Here is a 21,794-nt window from a genome sequence, read left to right as displayed (position 1 = left end):
TGTGGTTTTAGGAGTTTTTTGTTTTACAGTGTTTTTAGATCTGACCCGATCTTTGAAGTGTTTTTTTGCAGCCCTTTCACTTGATAATTTCACGTTTGGAGCAAATTGCACAGGCAATGTCAATCTGCAGCAAAGAAGTGACCTGTCGCTTCATATTTCCTGCAGTAATTTGATTTTTATAATGTGGATTTTGGGGTTGGATCTGCTTTAAATTGTGAGTGAAATTACCTGAACTCCTCTAGAAAGATGCAGGAGAGCGCAGAAGGAGACTTGGTTCGATGACTGAATTCTGCCTTTTAGGAAAGTAAGGCTATGTGCCCACGGGAGCTTGCTTCTGCGGATTTTGCAGCGGAAAACCTGCGGATTTATCTGGATTTTCTAGATAAATTCACAGGTTTCAGCATGTACAGACATTCCCCATGTTATCCTATGGGATATGGGGAGTGTCTGTGTCCATGCTGCGGTATGTGCGGCTGCAGAACATGCTGCATATGTCCTGCAGCTGCACGTAACTGCATGTCAATTATTCCTGCGGAATTACCTGCGGAAATCCCGGCCCTCCACTATGAAGATAGAGGCCGGGACGTCCGCAGGTAAATCGCATGAATATCCGCAGTTTTACCGCAGCTATTCCGCTGTACTACCGCAGCTAAAAATAGCTACGGATGCCGGCGGGCAGCTGCGGGAAACCTCCGGCCGTACCTGCGGATACATCCACAGAAGCAAGCTCCCGTGGGCACATAGCCTAACCGCGCCGGACATCTAAGCCGACCTGCAGTGTGTTGGTACTGAGCACTGTTTTTGCAAGTAAAATTTCATTTATACCCTGTGGATGCCATCACTTGTGCCATTTTGATGCAGTTTTTTTTATGAAGCTTTTGAAGTCAAACCCAATAGTGGATTACCCCCTTCTCATGTACAACACCATGGAATTACTGGTGCTCTATAAATAATAATAATAATAATAATAATAATAATAATAATAATAATAATAATAACCCTTTCTTGACATACAGTGGAGAAAATAAGTATTTGATACTCTGACGATTTTACAAGGTTTCCCACCATCTGTAAATTTTATTGTAGGTACACTTCAACTGTGACAGGATGAAAAAAAAATCCAGAAAATCACATTGTATAATTTTTAAATAATTAATCAGCATTTTATTGCATGACGTATTTGATACAATAGAAAAACAGAAGTTAATATTTGGTATAGAAACTTTTGATTGTAATTACAGGAGGTCAGATGTTTCCAGTAGTTCTTGACCAAATTTGCACACACCGCAGCAGGGATTTTGGCCCACTCCTCCATACGGATCTTCTCTAGATCTTTCAGGTTTCTGAGCTGTGACTTGGCAACATTGAGTTTCAGCTCCCTTCAAAGCATTTCTATTGGGTCAGGTCTGGAGACTGGCTAGGCCACTTCAGGACCTTGAAATGCTTCTTAAGGAGCCATTCCTTAGTTACCCTGGCTGTGTGTTTCGGGACATTGTCATGCTGGAAGACCCAGCCACGACACATCTCTAATCCTCTTACTGAGTGAAGGAGGTTGCTGGCCAAAATCTCGCGATACATGACCCCGTCCATGCTCCTCTCCTACAGTGCAGTTGCCCGATCCCCTTTGCAGAAAAAGCACCCCCAAAGTATGAGGTTTCCACCCCCCATGCTTCATGGTTGGGATGGTGTACTTGGCGTTGTACTCATCCTTCTTATTCCTCCAAATATTGAGTGGAGTCAATACCAAAAAGTTCTATTTTGGTCTCATCTGACATGACCTTCTCCCATGCCTCCTTTGGATCATCCAGATGGTTAATGGCGAACTTCAAATGGTCTTAGACATGCGTTAGCCTTTCTCAGAATCATCCATACCCTACGAGGAGAGATCTTGCATGGCGTACCAGACTGAGAAAGATTAACAGTCATCTTGTGTTTCTTCCATTTTCTAACAATTGTGCCAACATTTGTTGCCTTCTCACCAAGCTGGTTGCCTATTTACCGGTAGCCCATCCTAGTCTTGTGCAAGTCTATAATTTTGTCCCTGGTGTCCTTAGACAGCTCTTTGATCTTGGCCATGGTGGAGTGGTTGGAGTGTAATTGATTGTGTGGACAGATGTCTTTTATACAGGTAATGAATTCAAATATGTGCAATTAACAAAGGTAATGAGTGCAGAGTAGGAGCTTCTTAAAGAAAATATAACAGGTTTATGAGAGCCAGAATTCTTCCTGGTTGGTAGGTGATCAAATACTTATTTTATGCAATAAAATACAAATTAATTATTTAGAAATACAAAGTGATTTTCTGGATTTTTTTTTATTCTCTCTGTAATAGTTGAAGTGTACCTACGATAAAAATTACAGACCTCTCCATTCTTTGTAGGAGGGAAAACTCGCGAAATCGGTACTGTATCAAATACTTACTTTCCCCACTGTAAGAAGTAATAGTACAGATAATGAATAGGGAGATTTGCAGCCCTCAAGTCAGAACATTTAAATAGGGCAATTTAGCCAAAAATGGATGCAATATCAGATGATCCAATGAATTGACTTGGAAAAAGGCATAGAAAAATTGAAGAAGACGGGGTCCCAGGTCAGGTGCAAAAACAAAAAACTTCATAAGGCCCTGTGCGCACTTGCCGGTTTTTGCCGCGGATTTGTTTCGGATTTGCTGCATATTTCGCTGCAGAAAATGTTCATAACATCTCTGCAGGGAATCACCAGCAAATCCTATGGGAAAAAAGAAATCCTGTGCGCACTAAGCGGAATTTGACAGCTGCATGTTTTGCTGCGGGATTCCCGCAGCAAAAACAATTACATGTCACTTCTTTTCCGCAAGTCGCTGCGGGATTTACAGTGCCTACAAGTAGTATTCAACCCCCTGCAGATTTAGCAGGTTTACACATTCGGTATTAACTTGGCATTGTGACATTTGGACTGTAGATCAGCCTGGAAGTGTGAAATGCACTGCAGCAAAAAAGAATGTTATTTCTTTTTTTTTTAAATTGTGAAAAGTTTATTCAGAGGGTGATTTATTATTCAACCCCTCAAACCACAAGAATTCTGTTTGGTTCCCCTAAAGTATTAAGAAGTATTTCAGGCACAAAGAACAATGAGCTTCACATGTTTGGATTAATTATCTCTTTTTCCAGCCTTTTTTGACTAATTAAGACCCTCCCCAAACCTGTGAACAGCACTCATACTTGGTCAACATGGGAAAGACAAAAGGAGCATTCCAAGGCCATCAGAGACAAGATCGTGGAGGGTCATAAGGCTGGCAAGGGGTACAAAACCCTTTCCAAGGAGCTGGGCCTACCTGTCTCCACTGTTGGGAGCATCATCCGGAAGTGGAAGGCTTATGGAACTACTGTTAGCCTTCCACGGCCTGGACGGCCTTTGAAAGTTTCCACCCGTGCCGAGGCCAGGCTTGTCCGAAGAGTCAAGGCTAACCCAAGCACAACAAGGAAGGAGCTCCGGGAAGATCTCATGGCAGTGGGGACATTGGTTTCAGTCAATACCATAAGTAACGTACTCCACCGCAATGGTCTCTGTTCCAGACGAGCCCGTAAGGTACCTTTACTTTCAAAGCGTCATGTCAAGGCTCGTCTACAGTTTGCTCATGATCACTTGGAGGACTCTGAGACAGACTGGTTCCAGGTTCTCTGGTCTGATGAGACCAAGATCGAGATTTTTGGTGCCAACCACACACGTGACGTTTGGAGACTGGATGGCACTGCATACGACCCCAAGAATACCATCCTTACAGTCAAGCATGGTGGTGGCAGCATCATGCTGTGGGGCTGTTTCTCAGCCAAGGGGCCTGGCCATCTGGTCTGCATCCATGGGAAGATGGATAGCACGGCCTATCTGGAGATTTTGGCCAAGAACCTCCGCTCCTCCATCAAGGATCTTAAGATGGGTCGTCATTTCATCTTCCAACAAGACAACGACCCAAAGCACACAGCCAAGAAAACCAAGGCCTGGTTCAAGAGGGAAAAAATCAAGGTGTTGCAGTGGCCTAGTCAGTCTCCTGACCTTAACCCAATTGAAAACTTGTGGAAGGAGCTCAAGATTAAAGTCCACATGAGACACCCAAAGAACCTAGATAACTTGGAGAAGATCTGCATGGAGGAGTGGGCCAAGATAACTCCAGAGACCTGTGCCGGCCTGATCAGGTTTTATAAAAGACGATTATTAGCTGTAATTGCAAACAAGGGTTATTCCACAAAATATTAAACCTAGGGGTTGAATAATAATTGACCCACACTTTTATGTTGAAAATTTATTAAAATTTAACTGAGCAACATAACTTGTTGGTTTGTAAGATTTATGCATCTGTTAATAAATCCTGCTCTTGTTTGAAGTTTGCAGGCTCTAACTTATTTGCATCTTATCAAACCTGCTAAATCTGCAGGGGGTTGAATACTACTTGTAGGCACTGTAACTACATTGACTCCAATGTAATCGTGAAATCCCGCAGGGAATAACGCAGGCAGCAAATTCTGTGCAGTTCACTGCATTTTCCTGCGTTATTCCCTGTGGTATTTTGCAGTTTACCTGCGGTAATGTACATCGCTGCCTGCGGTTTGCAGGGAAGTGATGTCATTATGCCAGGAAGAGGAAGCGGAGCAGAGAGTAAACACACACAGATCACAGACACAGACATAGAACACAGACACAGACATATAGAATACACATAGAAAGCAAACGGAAGTATAGAAAACAAAACACGTGGGCTCCGCCGTATTTTTACCTTCCAGCCGAGGTAAGCACACAGCGGCGGCCCGGTATTCTCAGGCTGGGCAGGGCGAGGGGCAGGGTTAATGTCCCCCGTCTCCCTCCCCCAACCGAGAATATCAGCCGCAGCTGCCCCGGGACTGTCGCATGCATTATGCGACAGTCCCGGAGTGTCCCCGGCTCTTCTTGTTGCCGTGATGCAGTGGCAATCAAGGTAATGTAAGGAGTTAATGGCGGCGCATGGCCGCCACAAAGTCCAGGCTTGATCATGCAGCGTCTATGAGACAGCTGACATGATCAACCCGTAAGTAAAGTGAAAAAACACACACACCGAAAAATCCTTTATTTTAAATAAAACACAAAAAAGCTCCTGGTTCACCCGTTTATTAACCCCCCCGAAACACACCGCTCCGGCGTAATCCACGTCCTGCGACGCTTGCATCCAGCCGCGACTGACACTGACACAGCGCTGAATGCAGCCTCGCAACGAGACAGCAGAGGTAACCACAGGGCATTTCCCACGGCCGGTAATGTGAACTCACTGCCGACCGTGAGAAATGCAGCGTGTGCTCACAGGGACTCTGTCTATCTATCTATCTATCTATCTATCTATCCTTCTATCTATTCTTCTATCGGTCTATTTCTCTATCTACAGTGCCTACAAGTAGTATTCAACCCTCTGCAGATTTAGCAGGTTTACACATTCGGAATTAACTTGGCATTGTGACATTTGGACTGTAGATCAGCCTGGAAGTGTGAAATGCACTGCAGCAAAAAAGAATGTTATTTCTTTTTTTATTGTTTTTTTTAAATTGTGAAAAGTTTATTCAGAGGGTCATTTATTATTCAACCCCTCAAACCACAAGAATTCTGTTTGGTTCCCCTAAAGTATTAAGAAGTATTTCAGGCACAAAGAACAATGAGCTTCACATGTTTGGATTAATTATCTCTTTTTCCAGCCTTTTCTGACTAATTAAGACCCTCCCCAAACTTGTGAACAGCACTCATACTTTGTCAACATGGGAAAGACAAAGGAGCATTCCAAGGCCATCAGAGACAAGATCGTGGAGGGTCACAAGGCTGGCAAGGGGTACAAAACCCTTTCCAAGGAGTTGGGCCTACCTGTCTCCACTGTTGGGAGCATCATCCGGAAGTGGAAGGCTTATGGAACTACTGTTAGCCTTCCACGGCCTGGACGGCCTTTGAAAGTTTCCACCCGTGCCGAGGCCAGGCTTGTCCGAAGAGTCAAGGCTAACCCAAGGACAACAAGGAAGGAGCTCCGGGAAGATCTCATGGCAGTGGGGACATTGGTTTCAGTCAATACCATAAGTAACGTACTCCACCGCAATGGTCTCCGTTCCAGACGAGCCCGTAAGGTACCTTTCCTTTCAAAGCATCATGTCAAGGCTCGTCTACAGTTTGCTCATGATCACTTGGAGGACTCTGAGACAGACTGGTTCAAGGTTCTCTGGTCTGATGAGAGCAAGATCGAGATCTTTGGTGCCAACCACACACGTGACGTTTGGAGACTGGATGGCACTGCATACGACCCCAAGAATATCATCCCTACAGTCAAGCATGGTGGTGGCAGCATCATGCTGTGGGGCTGTTTCTCAGCCAAGTGGCCTGGCCTTCTGGTCCGCATCCATGGGAAGATGGATAGCACGGCCTACCTGTAGATTTTGGCCAAGAACCTCCGCTCCTCCATCAAGGATCTTAAGATGGGTCGTCATTTCATCTTCCAACAAGACAACGACCCAAAGCACACAGCCAAGAAAACCAAGGCCTGGTTCAAGAGGGAAAAAATCAAGGTGTTGCAGTGGCCTAGTCAGTCTCCTGACCTTAACCCAATTGAAACTTGTGGAAGGAGCTCAAGATTAAAGTCCACATGAGACACCCAAAGAACCTAGATAACTTGGAGAAGATCTGCATGGAGGAGTGGGCCAAGATAACTCCAGAGACCTGTGCCGGCCTGATCAGGTCTTATAAAAGACGATTATTAGCTGTAATTGCAAACAAGGGTTATTCCACAAAATATTAAACCTAGGGGTTGAATAATAATTGACCCACACTTTTATGTTGAAAATTTATTAAAATTTAACTGAGCAACATAACTTGTTGGTTTGTAAGATTTATGCATCTGTTAATAAATCCTGCTCTTGCTTGAAGTTTGCAGGCTCTAACTTATTTGCATCTTATCAAACCTGCTAAATCTGCAGGGGGTTGAATACTACTTGTAGGCACTGTATCTATCTCAGAATGAAATGACTTTTTTTTTTAATGTGCTTTATTGCATTGAATGCAATAAAGCACATGTACCAACCCGCACGCGGCAAAACCGCGGCAATACCGCGCACAATATCGCGGTAAAACTGCATGTGGTTTTCTGGTGCAGTTTGCCGCGGTTTTTTACCGCGGGTGCGGTAATCTTTCAATGCCTGTGGAATTTTCTTGAGAAAATTCCATTTTCCAGTGCGCACAAAGCATTATTCTGCCATAAAGGCGATTCTGTATTTATGACAGAATAAAGAAGCTATTTTGTTTTTTATCACCTGACATGTGGACGCTGTCTTCTTCAATCCATCTAAGACATTATAGAAGGTCTTATGTTAGCGCCCAGTGTAAGGGGTGGGCTCAGGAGCGGAGATACATAGCTGGAATCTGCCTGAAACTACATCGGCCAGACCCTGCTCCGATCGCTGTTTAACAACTTAAATGCTGTTGTCAATCTCTGATGCAACATTTCATAATATGATTGACGATTCTGGGGAACCATTGGGTTTTCATGACAACCGTGGTCCTGCTGAAGGCCCCCATTGTCGCCATCTTGTTCCTCCTTATCAAGTCCAACCTGTGGGTGAACTTAATAAGAGAAAGTCTTTTTAGGATATATCGCCAATACTGCGGATTGCAGTGCACAGTACAAGCAATTGATTGATTACAGATTCAAATCCCCAGATTAAAAAAAAAAAAAAAAGTTTTTTTTCCTCAACTATGAAAATCTAAAATAAAATCCATTACATATAAGGAAATATAACATAAATAAAACATATATTACTGTGTCCATAGAAGTCTATGAAAAAATAAAATTCTGGAATTGTGTTTTTTTTTTTTGTTGCAATTTCACAGCACTTGGAATTTTTTCCAGTATATTAAATGGTAAAAATGAAGGTCAAATTCAATCTACTACTTGTCCTCATGCGGCTGGTGTGGATGGAAAAATCAAAAACTTATGGCTGTTGAGAAAAGAGGAGGAAAAAACAAAAACGCAATAATGGAAAATGATTCACTCCTGAATTAAAATGGTTTCACAGTGACAGATGGGAACGCAACGTACATGTCCTATAGATATTATTCTAGCACAGTACAAAGTATTGTACAGAATAATATATTCAGGCATCAAGGATTTACTCATACGCGGAAAACAGTCCGAATATCATGAGTGTTTATCAGCATTTCATCAGAGCTTGGTCAGTTGTCACCATCGGCGTTTAGTCAGTTTTCACCAGCGGCGTTTGATCAGTTTTCACCAACGGAGTATGGTCAGTTTTCACCATCAGCGTATGGTCAGTTTTCACCATCAGCGTTTGGTCAGTTTTCACCATCGGCGTATGGCAGTTTTCACCATCAGCGAATGGTCAGTTTTCACCATCAGCGTATGGTCAGTTTTCACCATCGGCGTATGGTCAGTTTTCACCATCGGTGTATGGTCAGTTTTCACCATCGGTGTATGGTCAGTTTTCACCATCAGCGTTTGGTCAGTTTTCACCATCGGCGTATGGTCAGTTTTCACCATCGGCGTATGGTCAGTTTTCACCATCGGCGTATGGTCAGTTTTCACCATCAGCGTATGGTCAGTTTTCACCATCGGCGTATGGTCAGTTTTCACCATCGGCGTATGGTCAGTTTTCACCATCAGCGTATGGTCAGTTTTCACCATCAGCGTTTGGTCAGTTTTCACCATCGGCGTATGGTCAGTTTTCACCATCGGCGTATGGTCAGTTTTCACCATCGGCGTATGGTCAGTTTTCACCATCAGCGTATGGTCAGTTTTCACCATCAGCGTTTGGTCAGTTTTCCCCATCGGCGTATGGTCAGTTTTCACCATCGGCGTTTGGTCAGTTTTTACCATCGGTGATTTTGTGCAGACCACTCATTTTGTAAAAATACACAGACATGTGAACAGCCCCACAGATTAAAAGGCTTTGTGACTACAATGAGTTTATGTTGAATATTTTCGCTGCATCAAAAACGCAGCGTCTTACAGGTCCAGCAAAGTGGATGAGATTTACAGAAATCTGCCCAATGTGCTTCTCAATTACTCAGAGTAAACTAATCTGCGGTGCATTTCAAATCCACAACATGTCAATATATTGTATAGGTACACTGAGTTTTATGGTCAGATTTTCCCCATAAAATTGCATTGAATGCTGAAAATCCACACATCAAAAAACGCTGCGAAAAAGAACCAAGAAACGCAGGCAATCCACCTCTGAATATCAATAAAATTTTGTCAAAGTCAAATACCAAAAAGTATCAAAAGCAAGGATGACATCCCAAAAAGAGAAAAAACCGAAGCAGCAAAAACAAACACACACATATTATATATATATATATATATATATATATATATATATAAAACCAAAACACACTCAAAAATGTATGTAATGTAATTTACATACTAGGTGCAGAAATGCTGCAACATCAAAAACTCTCCAAAATACTCCTTATGGGAATGTAGCCTAACGAAAAGTTCTAGTCCCGAAAAACACACAGCACTCATACATGAAGTACTGACATTTTATTTATTTTCCCTGCACCAGGCAGTCATCCATGTGCCAATTTTATTTAGGGCTCAATTGGACATTTAGAAAAAAAACGGTGCAAAATTCATTGTTTTTTTGCATTAGTTTCAGCACAGTTTGGCACCATATCAGTTTTTACCATAGGAGTTTGGTCAGTTTCAGTGATTTTGCTTGGATAAAAAAAAAAAAAGGAGGATGAGGATTTTTAAGCTTTTCCTATCAAACCGGCTGTTAAAAAAGGGATGGCACACGAATAGCAACTTAGGCTGGTTTCACACTACGTCTTTTTAACATCCGTCCATAACGTTTTTTTAGCGGAAGTACGGATCCTGCTTTTACAGCAATAACGTATGCAAACGCATCTGTTATTTTGCAGGATCCTGCACTGGATGTTTAGGGGCGGGCATTGGAGTCATGTGATCGGGAGTGAGGGGAGCTAGACTGGGAGGAGGCTTCTGACAGCTGCAGACGCTGGTAACCAAGGTAAACATCGGCCTTGGATACCCGATATTTATCTTGGTTACGAGTGTCTGCAGCTGCTAGGAGCAGGGCTGCCTGCACACGTTACCAACGTAAACATCGGGTAACTAAGAGAAGTGGTTACCCGATATTTACCTTGGTTACGAGTGTCCGCAGCTCTCAGATGGGAGAGAGAGGGAGGAGAGGAAGGGGGAAAGACAGAGATAGAGAGAGAGAGGGTGAGGGAGGGAGTAGAGAGATAGACAGATCACGCGAGACTGGTTCTGGGCATGCTCAGTACTTTCTGGGCATGCTCAGTACAAAAGCAGGATCCTGTCTATCAGCACGCCAGCGTTCACCTGCGTTTGCATGCTGTTTAGTCAGGATCCGGTGACTTGCAGTATTTTGACGCAGCTCAAAAACGCTACAAGTAGCGTTTTTGAAACATGTTAAAAAACTGCAAGTCACCGGATCCGCACTATAACGCAGGCAAACGCAGGTGAACGGATGTTAACGCGAGTCCATTGCAAATGCATTGAAATGAAAACGCATTTGCACTGGATCCGTACTTCCGCTAAAATAACGTTTTCAACGGATGTTAAAAAGACGTAGTGTGAAACCAGCCTTATGCTTTCCACTTTGTTTCACAAACCCATAGACTTGCATGGACAAGTTTCATCCGACTCAGATTAAAGTCAGACACATCTCCATGATTCTGTGCGGACCATTCAGTCTGCAAGGATACACAAACATGTGAATAGCCCGATAGACTGCAAATTTCATCCATGAAAAACACAGATCGAACTCGAATGTGGAAAACTTATTAAGGCTATGTGCGCACTAGAAAGTGCCCTTTTCTAAAGAAAAAACCGGACCTTCTGAAAGATTCCCTCACCCACTGTAAAAACCGCACCCGCGTTTTTGCCCAGTTTGCTGTGGATTTTCCGCAAATTGGTCCCCACGGTTTTTACCTTTATCTAGGGCAAAAACCGCAGGTACCTGTGGAAAAGAAGTGACATGCTCATAAATTCCGTAGTGGAATTTTGTTTACTTACCGTAAATTCCTTTTCTTCTAGCTCCAATTGGGAGACCCAGACAATTGGGTGTATAGCTTCTGCCTCCGGAGGCCACACAAAGTATTACACTTTAAAAAGTGTAACCCCTCCCCTCTGCCTATACACCCTCCCGTGCATCACGGGCCCATCAGTTTTGGTGCCAAAGCAGGAAGGAGGAAACTTATAAATTGGTCTAGGATAAACTCAATCCGAAGGATGTTCGGAGAACTAAACCATGAACCAAAGAACAATTCAACATGAACAACATGTGTACACAAAAGAACAACAGCCCGCAGGGAACAGGGGCGGGTGCTGGGTCTCCCAATAGGAGCTAGAAGAAAATGAATTTACGGTAAGTAAACAAAATTCCCTTCTTCTTTGTCGCTCCATTGGGAGACCCAGACAATTGGGACGTCCAAAAGCAGTCCCTGGGTGGGTAAAAGAATACCTCGATAAAAAGAGCCGAAACAACGGCCCCCTCTTACAGGTGGGCAACCGCCGCCTGAAGGACTCGCCTACCTAGGCTGGCATCTGCCGAAGCATAGGCATGCACCTGATAGTGTTTTGTGAAAGTGTGCAGACTCAACCAGGTAGCCGCCTGACACACCTGCTGAGCCGTAGCCTGGTGCCGCAATGCCCAGGACGCACCCACGGCTCAGGTAGAATGGGCTTTCAGCCCTGAAGGAATCGGAAGCCCAGAAGAACGGTAGGCTTCAAAAATCGGTTCCTTGATCCACCGAGCCAAGGTTGACTTGGAAGCCTGCGACCCCTTACGCTGGCCAGCGACGAGGACAAAGAGCGCATCAGAGCGGCGCAGTGGCGCCGTGCGAGACACGTAGATCCGGAGTGCTCTCACTAGATCTAACAAATGCAAATCCTTTTCACATTGGTGAATTGGATGAGGGCAAAATGAAGGTAAGGAGATATCCTGATTGAGATGAAAAGTGGACAACACCTTAGAGAGAAAGTCCGGGACCGGACGCAGAACCACCTTATCCTGGTGAAATACCAGGAAAGGGCCTTTGCATGACAGCGCTGCAAGCTCTGACACTCTACGGAGTGAAGTAACCGCCACTAGAAATGCCACCTTCTGCGAAAGACGTGACAGAGAGACATCCCGCAGCGGCTCAAAAGGTGGTTTTTGAAGAGCCCGTAGAACCATGTTGAGATCCCAGGGTTCCAGCGGACGCTTGTAAGGTGGGACTATGTGGCAAACTCCCTGCAGGAACGTGCGGACCTGCGGAAGCCTGGCTAGACGCTTTTGAAAAAACACGGCAAGCGCCGAGACTTGACCTTTGAGAGAGCCGAGAGACAAACCCTTGTCCAATCCCGATTGAAGGAAGGAAAGAAACCTGGGTAAGGCAAACGGCCAGGGGATAAACCGCCTCTCAGAGCACCAGGCTAAGAAGATCCTCCAAGTTCTGTGATAGATCTTGGCTGACGTTGGTTTCCTGGCCTGTCTCATAGTGGCAATGACATCTTGAGACAACCCTGAGGACGCTAAGAGCCAGGACTCAATGGCCACACAGTCAGGTTGAGGGTCGCAGAATTCAGATGGAAAAATGGCCCTTGAGATAGCAAGTCTGGTCGGTCTGGGAGCGCCCACGGTTGCCCCACCGTGAGATGCCACAGATCCGGGTACCACGACCGCCTCGGCCAATCTGGAGCGACGAGGATGGCGCGGCGGCAGTCGGACCTGATCTTGTGCAACACTCTGGGCAGCATTGCCAGAGGAGGGAATACATAAGGCAGTTGAAACTGCGACCAATCCTGAACTAAGGCGTCCGCCGCCAGAGTTCTGTGGTCCTGAGACTGTGCCATGAATGCCGGGACCTTGTTGTTGTGCCGAGACGCCATGAGATCGACGTCCGGCGTTCCCCAGCGGCAACAGATCTCTTGAAACACGTCCGGGTGGAGAGACCATTCCCCCGCGTCCATGCCCTGGCGACTGAGGAAGCCTGCTTCCCAGTTTTCTACGCCCGGAATGTGAACCGCGGAGATGGTGGAGGCTGTGGCCTCCGCCCACAGCAGAATCCGCCGGACTTCTTGGAAGGCTTGACGACTGCGAGTGCCGCCCTGGTGGTTGATGTACGCAACCGCCGTGGCGTTGTCCGACTGTATGCGGATCTGCCTGCCCTCGAGCCACCGATGGAACGCCTTGAGGGCTAGATACACTGCCCTTATCTCCAGAACATTGATCTGAAGGGAGGACTCTGTCGGAGTCCAGGTTCCCTGAGCCTTGTGGTGGAGAAAAACCGCTCCCCATCCTGACAGGCTCGCGTCCGTCGTGACCACAGCCCAGGATGGGGGCAGAAAGGATTTTCCTTTCGACAGAGAAGTGGGGAGAAGCCACCACTGAAGCGAGGTCTTGGCTTCCAGAGACAGAGAGACGTTCCTGTCTAAGGACGTCGGCCTCTTGTCCCATTTGCGGAGAATGTCCCATTGGAGAGGACACAGATGAAATTGCGCAAATGGAACTGCCTCCATTGCTGCCACCATCTTCCCCAGGAAGTGCATGAGGCGCCTCAAGGGGTGCGACTGGGCCCGAAGAAGGGATTGCACCCCTGTCTGCAGCGACCGCTGTTTATCCAGCGGCAGCTTGACCATCGCTGAGAGAGTATGAAACTCCATCCCGAGGTACGTCAGTGACTGGGTCGGAGACAATTTTGACTTTGGAAAATTGATGATCCACCCGAACCTCTGGAGAGTCTCCAGAGCAACGGTCAGACTGTGTTGACAAGCCACCCGTGAGGGTGCCTTGACTAGGAGATCGTCTAGGTAAGGGATCACCGAGTGGCCCTGAGAGTGTAGGATAGCTACAACGGATGCCATGACCTTGGTGAAGACCCGTGGGGCTGTCGCCAGGCCGAAAGGCAGTGCCACAAACTGAAGGTGTTCGTCCCCGATGGCGAAACGCAGGAAGCGTTGATGCTCTTCAGCGATCGGCACATGGAGATAGGCATCTTTGATGTCGATTGATGCTAGGAAGTCTCCTTGGGACATCGAAGCGATGACAGATCGGAGGGATTCCATGCGAAACCGCCTGGTTGTCACATGTCTGTTGAGCAATTTGAGGTCCAAAACGGGACGGAATGAGCCGTCCTTTTTTGGCACCACGAACAGATTGGAGTAAAAACCGCGACCGCGTTCCTGAAGGGGAACGGGGATCACCACTCCTTCTGTTTTTAGAGTGTCCACCGCCTGAAAAAGCGCAACGGTCCGCTCGGGGGGCGGAGATGTTCTGAAAAAACGAGTCGGAGGACGAGAGCTGAACTCTATCCTGTAACCGTGAGACAGAATGTCTCTCACGCATCGGTCTTGGACATGTGGCCACCAGGCGTCGCAAAAGCGGGAGAGCCTGCCACCGACCGAGGATGCGGTTTGGGGCGGCCGAAAGTCATGAGGAGGCCGCCTTGGAGACGGTGCCTCCGGTGGTCTTTGGAGGACGTGACTTAGACCGCCATGCAGAAGAGTTCCTCTGGCTCTTCTGTGGCCTGTTGGACGAGGAGGGTTGGGATTTGGCTGAGGGCCGAAAGGACCGAAACCTCGCTTGAACTTTCCGTTGCTGAGGTCTGTTTGGTTTGGGTTGGGGTAAGGACGAGTCCTTTCCCTTGGATTGCTTAATAATTTCATCCAATCGCTCGCCAAACAGTCGGTCGCCAGAAAAAGGCAAACCGGTCAAGAACTTTTTGGAAGCAGAGTCTGCCTTCCATTCGCGTAGCCACATGGCTCTGCGTACTGCCACAGAATTGGCGGATGCTACCCCTGTACGGCTAGCCGAGTCCAGGACAGCATTCATGGCGTAGGATGCAAATACTGACGCCTGAGAAGTCAAAGATGTTACTTGTGGCGCAGCGGTACGGGTGACCGCATTAATCTCAGACAGACAAGCTGAGATAGCCTGGAGTGCCCACACAGCTGCAAAGGCTGGGGCAAAAGACGCGCCTATGGCTTCATAGATGGATTTCAGTAGGAGCTCTATCTGCCTGTCCGTGGCATCCTTGAGCGATGCACCGTCAGCCACTGCTACTACGGATCTGTCCGCCAGTCTAGAGACTGGAGGATCCACCTTGGGACACTGAGCCCAACCCTTAACCACGTCAGCGGGGAAGGGGTAACGTGTGTCATTAAGGCGTTTAGTAAATCGCTTGTCCGGGAAAGCCCTGTGCTTCTGGACAGCATCTCTAAAGTTAGAGTGATCAAAGAAAGCACTCCGGGTACGTTTAGGAAACCTAAACTGGTGTTTCTCCTGTTGTGAAGCCGAATCCTCTGTAGGCGGAGTTGGGGGAGACAGATCTAGCACCTGGTTGATGGACGCTATAAGGTCATTTACTATGGCGTCCCCTTCAGGTGTATCCAGATTGAGAGCAACATCAGGGTCAGAGTCCTGAGCTGCGACCTCCGCCTCCTCCTCTAGAGAATCCTCCAGCTGAGACCCCGAACTGCGTGATGAAGTCGGGGAAGATTCTAAGCGAGCCCGCTTAGCTGGTCTGGGACTGCGGTCCGTGCCGGAGTCCTGCACATAATAACTAGAGGCCACACCAGGAACACGCTTAGTCGCAGACCGAGAGGTGCCTGGGGGTGATCCCGCAGTGCCCGGGGCCTGTGTAAGGGCCGGTCTGGACTGCAAAACCTCTAGAAACTTAGCAGACCAATTATCCATAGACTGAGTCATGGAATGAGAAAGCGACTCAGAGAGTTTGTCGGCTAAAACAGCAAACTCTGTCCCTGCCATCTGGACAGGGGGTGCCGGCAGTTCTACCTGAGCCGAGGGACCCCCTAGTGCCTCAGGCTCCGGCTGAGCGAGTGCCACAGGGGCCGAGCATTGCTCACAGTGAGGGTAGGTGGAACCTGCAGGTAACAGAGCCGCACAAGAGGTACAGGTAGCAAAATAACCCTGTGTCTTGGCCCCCTTGCTCCTTGTGAACGACATGCTGTTGTCTCCCAGGAACGTGATCACTGAGGGTATATAGCCACAAGTGAACAGTATAGCTGAACCGGAAAAAGTATACCAATATAATGTATCTATATACAGTTCAGCACCCTAGGGGCACCAGCACCGGTAACCGGTGTGGCTTACCAACCGCTCCAGCGGTGTGTGGCCACCAGATTCCCTGCCTCGGGTCTCCCAGAGCTGCAGCCAGAAGTCCTCCACCGGCAGGATGTGTTAAAACATGGCTGTTGGCGTTCACAGGGGAGGAGGGAGCCGTGGGCGTAACTTACAAAAGTGCGGGAACTGGTGCCCCATAGGGATTAGTGAGGGGGGAGGAGGACAGCAATGTGTGCTCCAGCCCTCACTGTCGGCGTCAGACCGACCGTCCTGCCCTTGCCCCTGACTGGCAGGCCCGGGGGCGGGCGTTTAATGTACTAGGCCGCAAAAGCCGGGGACTAAAGTAGAAACCGCGGCCGGCAAGCAGGCACGGTCGGCGCGGTAGTCCCGGACAAAAAAACAACACTGCAGGCGCTGCAGCGTCTGAGGCCCAGGTGCTCCATGCACCGTCCCAAAGGGGACACAGAGTACCTGTAGTTGCAGGGCCTTGTCCCTGAGGATACTCAGTCTCCTGTCCGGCAGATACCACCAGGGGCTGCGGAGGGAGCCCGGTCCCAGTGCCTGGATGACCGGTTAGGATCCCACTTCACCCAGAGCCCCTAAGGGATGGGGAAGGAAAACGGCATGTGGGCTCCAGCCTCTGTACCCGCAATGGGTACCTCAACCTTAACAACAACGCCGACTCAGTGGGGTGAGAAGGGAGCATGCCGGGGGCCCTTAGGGGCCCTCTTTTCTTCCATCCGAAATAGTCAGCAGCTGCTGCTGACTAAAATGTGGAGCATTGTGTGCATGTGTGCCTCCTTCAACACAAAGCAAAAAACTGATGGGCCCGTGATGCACGGGAGGGTGTATAGGCAGAGGGGAGGGGTTACACTTTTTAAAGTGTAATACTTTGTGTGGCCTCCGGAGGCAGTAGCTATACACCCAATTGTCTGGGTCTCCCAATGGAGCGACAAAGAAAGTGCCCTTTTCTAAAGAAAAAACCGGACCTTCTGAAAGATTCCCTCACCCACTGTAAAAACCGCACCCGCGTTTTTGCCCAGTTTGCTGTGGATTTTCCGCAAATTGGTCCCCACGGTTTTTACCTTTATCTAGGGCAAAAACCGCAGGTACCTGTGGAAAAGGAGTGACATGCTCATAAATTCCGTAGTGGAAAATCTGCAGGTAAATCCGTGGGTATGAAAAAACGCAGTGTGTGCACAACATTTTTTTTAAACCCTTAGGATTTGCTGGGGAATGACTGCAGCAATGTTAGACACATTTTCTGCAGCAAATCCGTGGCAAAATCTGCGGTAAATCCGCAGCGTGCGCACAGGGCCTAAAAGTATATGATGGAAATACTGCAGATCAGTCGGTGAACACAGCGACTCCACACGTATGTGAAAAGTGTTACAATGACACAATATTTGGGATTTACACTAGACATTTTTGTAATAGGCTCTGCAGTTTTGTGGGTTGTGTTAAAGTGACAAAGTCGTAAAAAAAAAAAAAATCTGATTAATCTTTACCCTTAGCTATTTCACAATTGCTCTCATCAGTCCCAGATGGTGTTATGATTTGTGTTTTTACATAATCTGCAAACATAAGGATATGAGAGGGCTCATTGCCTTATAAATCATGGGTGTGTTTTTAGGATTTGGTAGAAGGGTGCATCACAATGATCTAGTCATGTTTATTATGTTATTTAATTTAACATTTTAACTAGAAAAATATGCATGTGCACTAGGTCCTGTCATTGGATTCTTGTATATTAGCCTAAGTTCACACATCCTGTGTTTTCAATCCGTCAGGTCCGTCAGCAACGGATCAGTCATTTTCAAGATGTCAACTGATGCAACTGATGTGTTTTTCACAGGATTCCTTTCACAGGAATCCTGTGAAAAAACGGATCAGTTGCGTCCGTTACATCCGCTGTGCGTCCGTTTTTTGACGGATCAGTCATGATCCGTCTGTGTTTGGGACAGCCCAGTGGGCGTGCCAAGCATGCTGGGCATGCTCAGTAGAGCATGACGGAATCCTGCGCTGGATTCCGTTGTAAGACGGATTACGACGGAATCCAGCACCATAGACATGCATTACAAGCTTGACGGATGGCGACGGATTCCTGCGCGGCGCGTTAATTTTGACGGCCCGAAAAACGTTACATTCTGCGTTGCTACCCGCTCGGCGGTCAGTCAAAAACGACGGACCGCGACGCAGCGGATGCAACGCAGGGTCATCAGTCGCAATCCGTCGCTAATAGAAGTCTATGGGGAAATACAGGATTCCTGCAAAATATTTTGCAGGTTACCGTAATTCCCCAAGGCGACGGATTGTGACTGATGCAAAACACAGGATGTGTGAACTTAGCCTTAGCCTAAGGCTAAGTTCACACATCCTGTGTTTTGCATCAGTCACAATCCGTCGCCTTGGGGAATTACGGTAACCTGCAAAATATTTTGCAGGAATCCTGTATTTCCCCATAGACTTCTATTAGCGACGGATTGCGACTGATGACCCTGCGTTGCATCCGCTGCGTCGCGGTCCGTCGTTTTTGACTGACCGCCGAGCGGGGAGCAACGCAGAATGTAACGTTTTTCGGGCCGTCAAAATTAACGCGCCGCGCAGGAATCCGTCGCCATCCGTCAAGCTTGTAATGCATGTCTATGGTGCTGGATTCCGTCGTAATCCGTCTTACAACGGAATCCAGCGCAGGATTCCGTCATGCTCTACTGAGCATGCCCAGCATGCTTGGCACGCCCACTGGGCTGTCCCAAACACAGACGGATCATGACTGATCCGTCAAAAAACGGACGCACAGCGGATGTAACGGACGCAACTGATCCGTTTTTTCACAGGATTCCTGTGAAAGGAATCCTGTGAAAAACACATCAGTTGCATCAGTTGACATCTTGAAAATGACTGATCCGTTGCTGACGGACCTGACGGATTGAAAACACAGGATGTGTGAACTTAGCCTAAGAGATCTACTTCAGGCCTCACTGGTACAATATGCCCAGATTAATCAGAAGGAAACCTACAGTAGTGTATAAAGGTTTTAGGCGGGGGGTGGAACAAGCGCTGCAAAGTAACAATGCTTTAAAAAAATAGAGGTGTTAATAGTTTATTTAACAAAGTCAATTAGCAATACAGAAATCTAAATGAAATCAGTATTTGGTGTGTCCAGCCTTTGACTTTAAAGCAGCATCAATTCTTCTAGGTACACTTGTATATAGCTTTGGAATAACTCGGCAGGGACGTTGTTCCAAACATCTTGGACAACTAACCACAGATCTGTGGATGTAGACTTGTGCAAATCTTTCTACCTCTTCACGCAATCCCAGGCACACTTGATGTTGAGATCAAGGCTCTGTGAGGCCAGATCATCACTTCCAGCATTTCATTTTTGCTATTTTACTTGAAACATAATTCTTAATGACATTGGCTGTATGTTTGCGGGCATTGTAGTAATGCAGAATACATTTGGAGTTAAATCTGATAGTTTTGTATATTGGATAAGTATAGGTCTGCATTTCTCAGCATTGAAGATACCATTAATCCTGACCAAATTCCCAACCTTATTTGCTGATATGCTTCCCCAATCTTGCAAGGAGCCTCCACCATGCCTGACTATTCTTGCAGGCACTCATTTTTCTACCGTTCTCCAGCCCTTCAGTGAACAAACTGTCTTCTGTTACAGCCAGATATTGCACATGTTGACTCATCAGTCCAGAGAACCTGCTGACATTCTTCAGTGCCCCAGTTCCTGTTTTGGTCACTGGCATTGTTTCCATGTCGAAGGTATTGCTTTTTTTCCATGAAGACCACTTCTCACCAGACTTTTCCAAACAGTAGATGCTTGTACTTGTCTTCCACCAGTTTGTGATAGAAATGCTGGACTTTTTCAATTACGAAGGGAAGTAACCATAATGCAGCACTAAATTTCCTTGGCCAATCACTGCAATATATTCCTCAATATTGCCCATTTCTTGGTGCTTCTTCAATGCTTGAACAGAACATCTTGAAACAGGCTTTCAATCTTTGTTGATGCAGTATAACAGTATGCTCAGTCTTGCTATGGTGTACGACCTGTGACATCAAGCTCAGTTTGTCTGTTCCTCACCCAGATTTTAGCCTCCTACACAGCTGTTTCTGTTTCAGTTATTGACTGTTCCAACCTACATACGAAAATGATTATCATTATCACGTTTGGTATAATTAGTTACTACAATCCTACAAAATCCCTGACTTTGTGCAAGTGTACCTAAAAGAACTGATGCTGTTCTGAACACAAAGGGTGGTCACACCAAATATTCGTTTGGATTTAAATTTCTCTTTTATTCATTCACTTTGCATTTTGTTAATTGATATAAATTAACTATTAATACTTCTTTAGATCATTTTTACTTTGCAGATTTTTTCCCACTCTATATCCATACTTATTTACTCTATACTGGATTATCTACAATATTCTCTTCCATCTACAATATATGAATGGAAACTTTATGTAGTAACTACCTTTTTCCCCACACAAAGTTTAAAAGGTAACAATCATTCAATACATTTTTTATATGGTAAGGGTGCTGCTGATTGGTGGGTGGTGCGAGTCCTGAAACCCCCAACTGATCAATCAAAACACTGCGCTGAAGTGCACAGCTACACTCGCTGAGTGGTGAATGTGCTCAACAGTAGGTGTATGGGTCTGTTCATCTCCCTCCAACCAGAGAGGTGTATTTACCCATAGACTTAATATTGAACCCATATACTGGAGCTGCGTACCTCAAAGTGTTTTGACTGATGGCTAGAGATCTCAGGATCCGAATCAGCAGTACATAGCATGCCGTAGGACAAGTCAAAAATTATATTAATTGATAATTACACTGTGAGGCTGGATACACATGCAACACTTAGGTGTACATTTTTCTGATGAAGAAAACAAGAATGATCCAAACAGAAATGTGCAATGAATGCAACTGGGCATAAATTGTTGTTAGCACTACGGCTAAGACAACAACCATCATAACCACAGAAGATCATTTACAATGCATGTCAGAAGGAATATTAAAAGCAAGTATAAGATGACATCCAAAACCAAATGTCGCACTCCATAGATGGCTATAATTCAGCACGGGATGTCGGCAAACTCTATTCTAGTAGTAGAACCTTTTATCTCCTATTTCTCCACTGGAATTACTTCTCCTTAACTTACCCTGTCATCTTTGGTGGTCTCCTCTTTTGGTATTCCAGCTCATCTACTGTCCATACAGCTCCTTTCACGTTCTCCACGCGCACAAAGCACTTATGCAAGCTAAGGTTGTGTCGAACAGCATTCTGCAGAAAAGTGAGGCAATGTGACAAATTTGGCACCTATTTGTCATTTATACACAAGATGTACAACTCTGTTGGTAATGTACCTGCCCTAATGGGGTTCCAAAAATGCTTTCCTAAAAATGTCCTAAAAATCCAGTTTGCATGTGACTGAAGTTCTGCAAAAATGTACCGTGTGCTGTTCAAAAAGCCGAAATCTTAGACAGCTTGTACAGCTCGGCAGGCATGGGTTAATGCAGCAAGTGGCCGATATAAAATATTCTGCTTTCTTTTTGCACAAACTAATTTGCCTCTAATCAACACCGTACATTTTTAAGAGTCTCATAAGCTGCCATTACTGATTACCAAGGAGTTAATAGCAGGGCAAAAATGGCAGCACGTGCA

At 46.3% G+C, this 21,794-nt stretch overlaps 1 protein-coding gene across 3 annotated transcripts in view; it reads right to left on the bottom strand.

The window, feature by feature from the left end:
• FOXP4 (forkhead box P4) overlaps nucleotides 1-21,794 on the bottom strand; it is a 107,222-nt gene that overhangs the window by 8,326 nt on the left and 77,102 nt on the right. For 2 of the 3 annotated variants that reach the window (XM_075335770.1, XM_075335771.1), the window contains one exon: nucleotides 21,292-21,413. In XM_075335770.1, the coding sequence (XP_075191885.1) occupies nucleotides 21,292-21,413 (122 nt within the window). Of the gene's footprint in view, nucleotides 1-19,254; nucleotides 20,261-21,291; nucleotides 21,414-21,794 lie in introns of those variants that run through there. The other variant, XM_075335772.1, reaches the window with a different exon arrangement.

The sequence above is a fragment of the Anomaloglossus baeobatrachus genome, chromosome 2 (assembly GCF_048569485.1).
Source record: "Anomaloglossus baeobatrachus isolate aAnoBae1 chromosome 2, aAnoBae1.hap1, whole genome shotgun sequence".
In the NCBI taxonomy this organism is placed as follows: domain Eukaryota; kingdom Metazoa; phylum Chordata; class Amphibia; order Anura; family Aromobatidae; genus Anomaloglossus; species Anomaloglossus baeobatrachus.
This window is presented reverse-complemented; position numbering and strand designations above follow the sequence as displayed.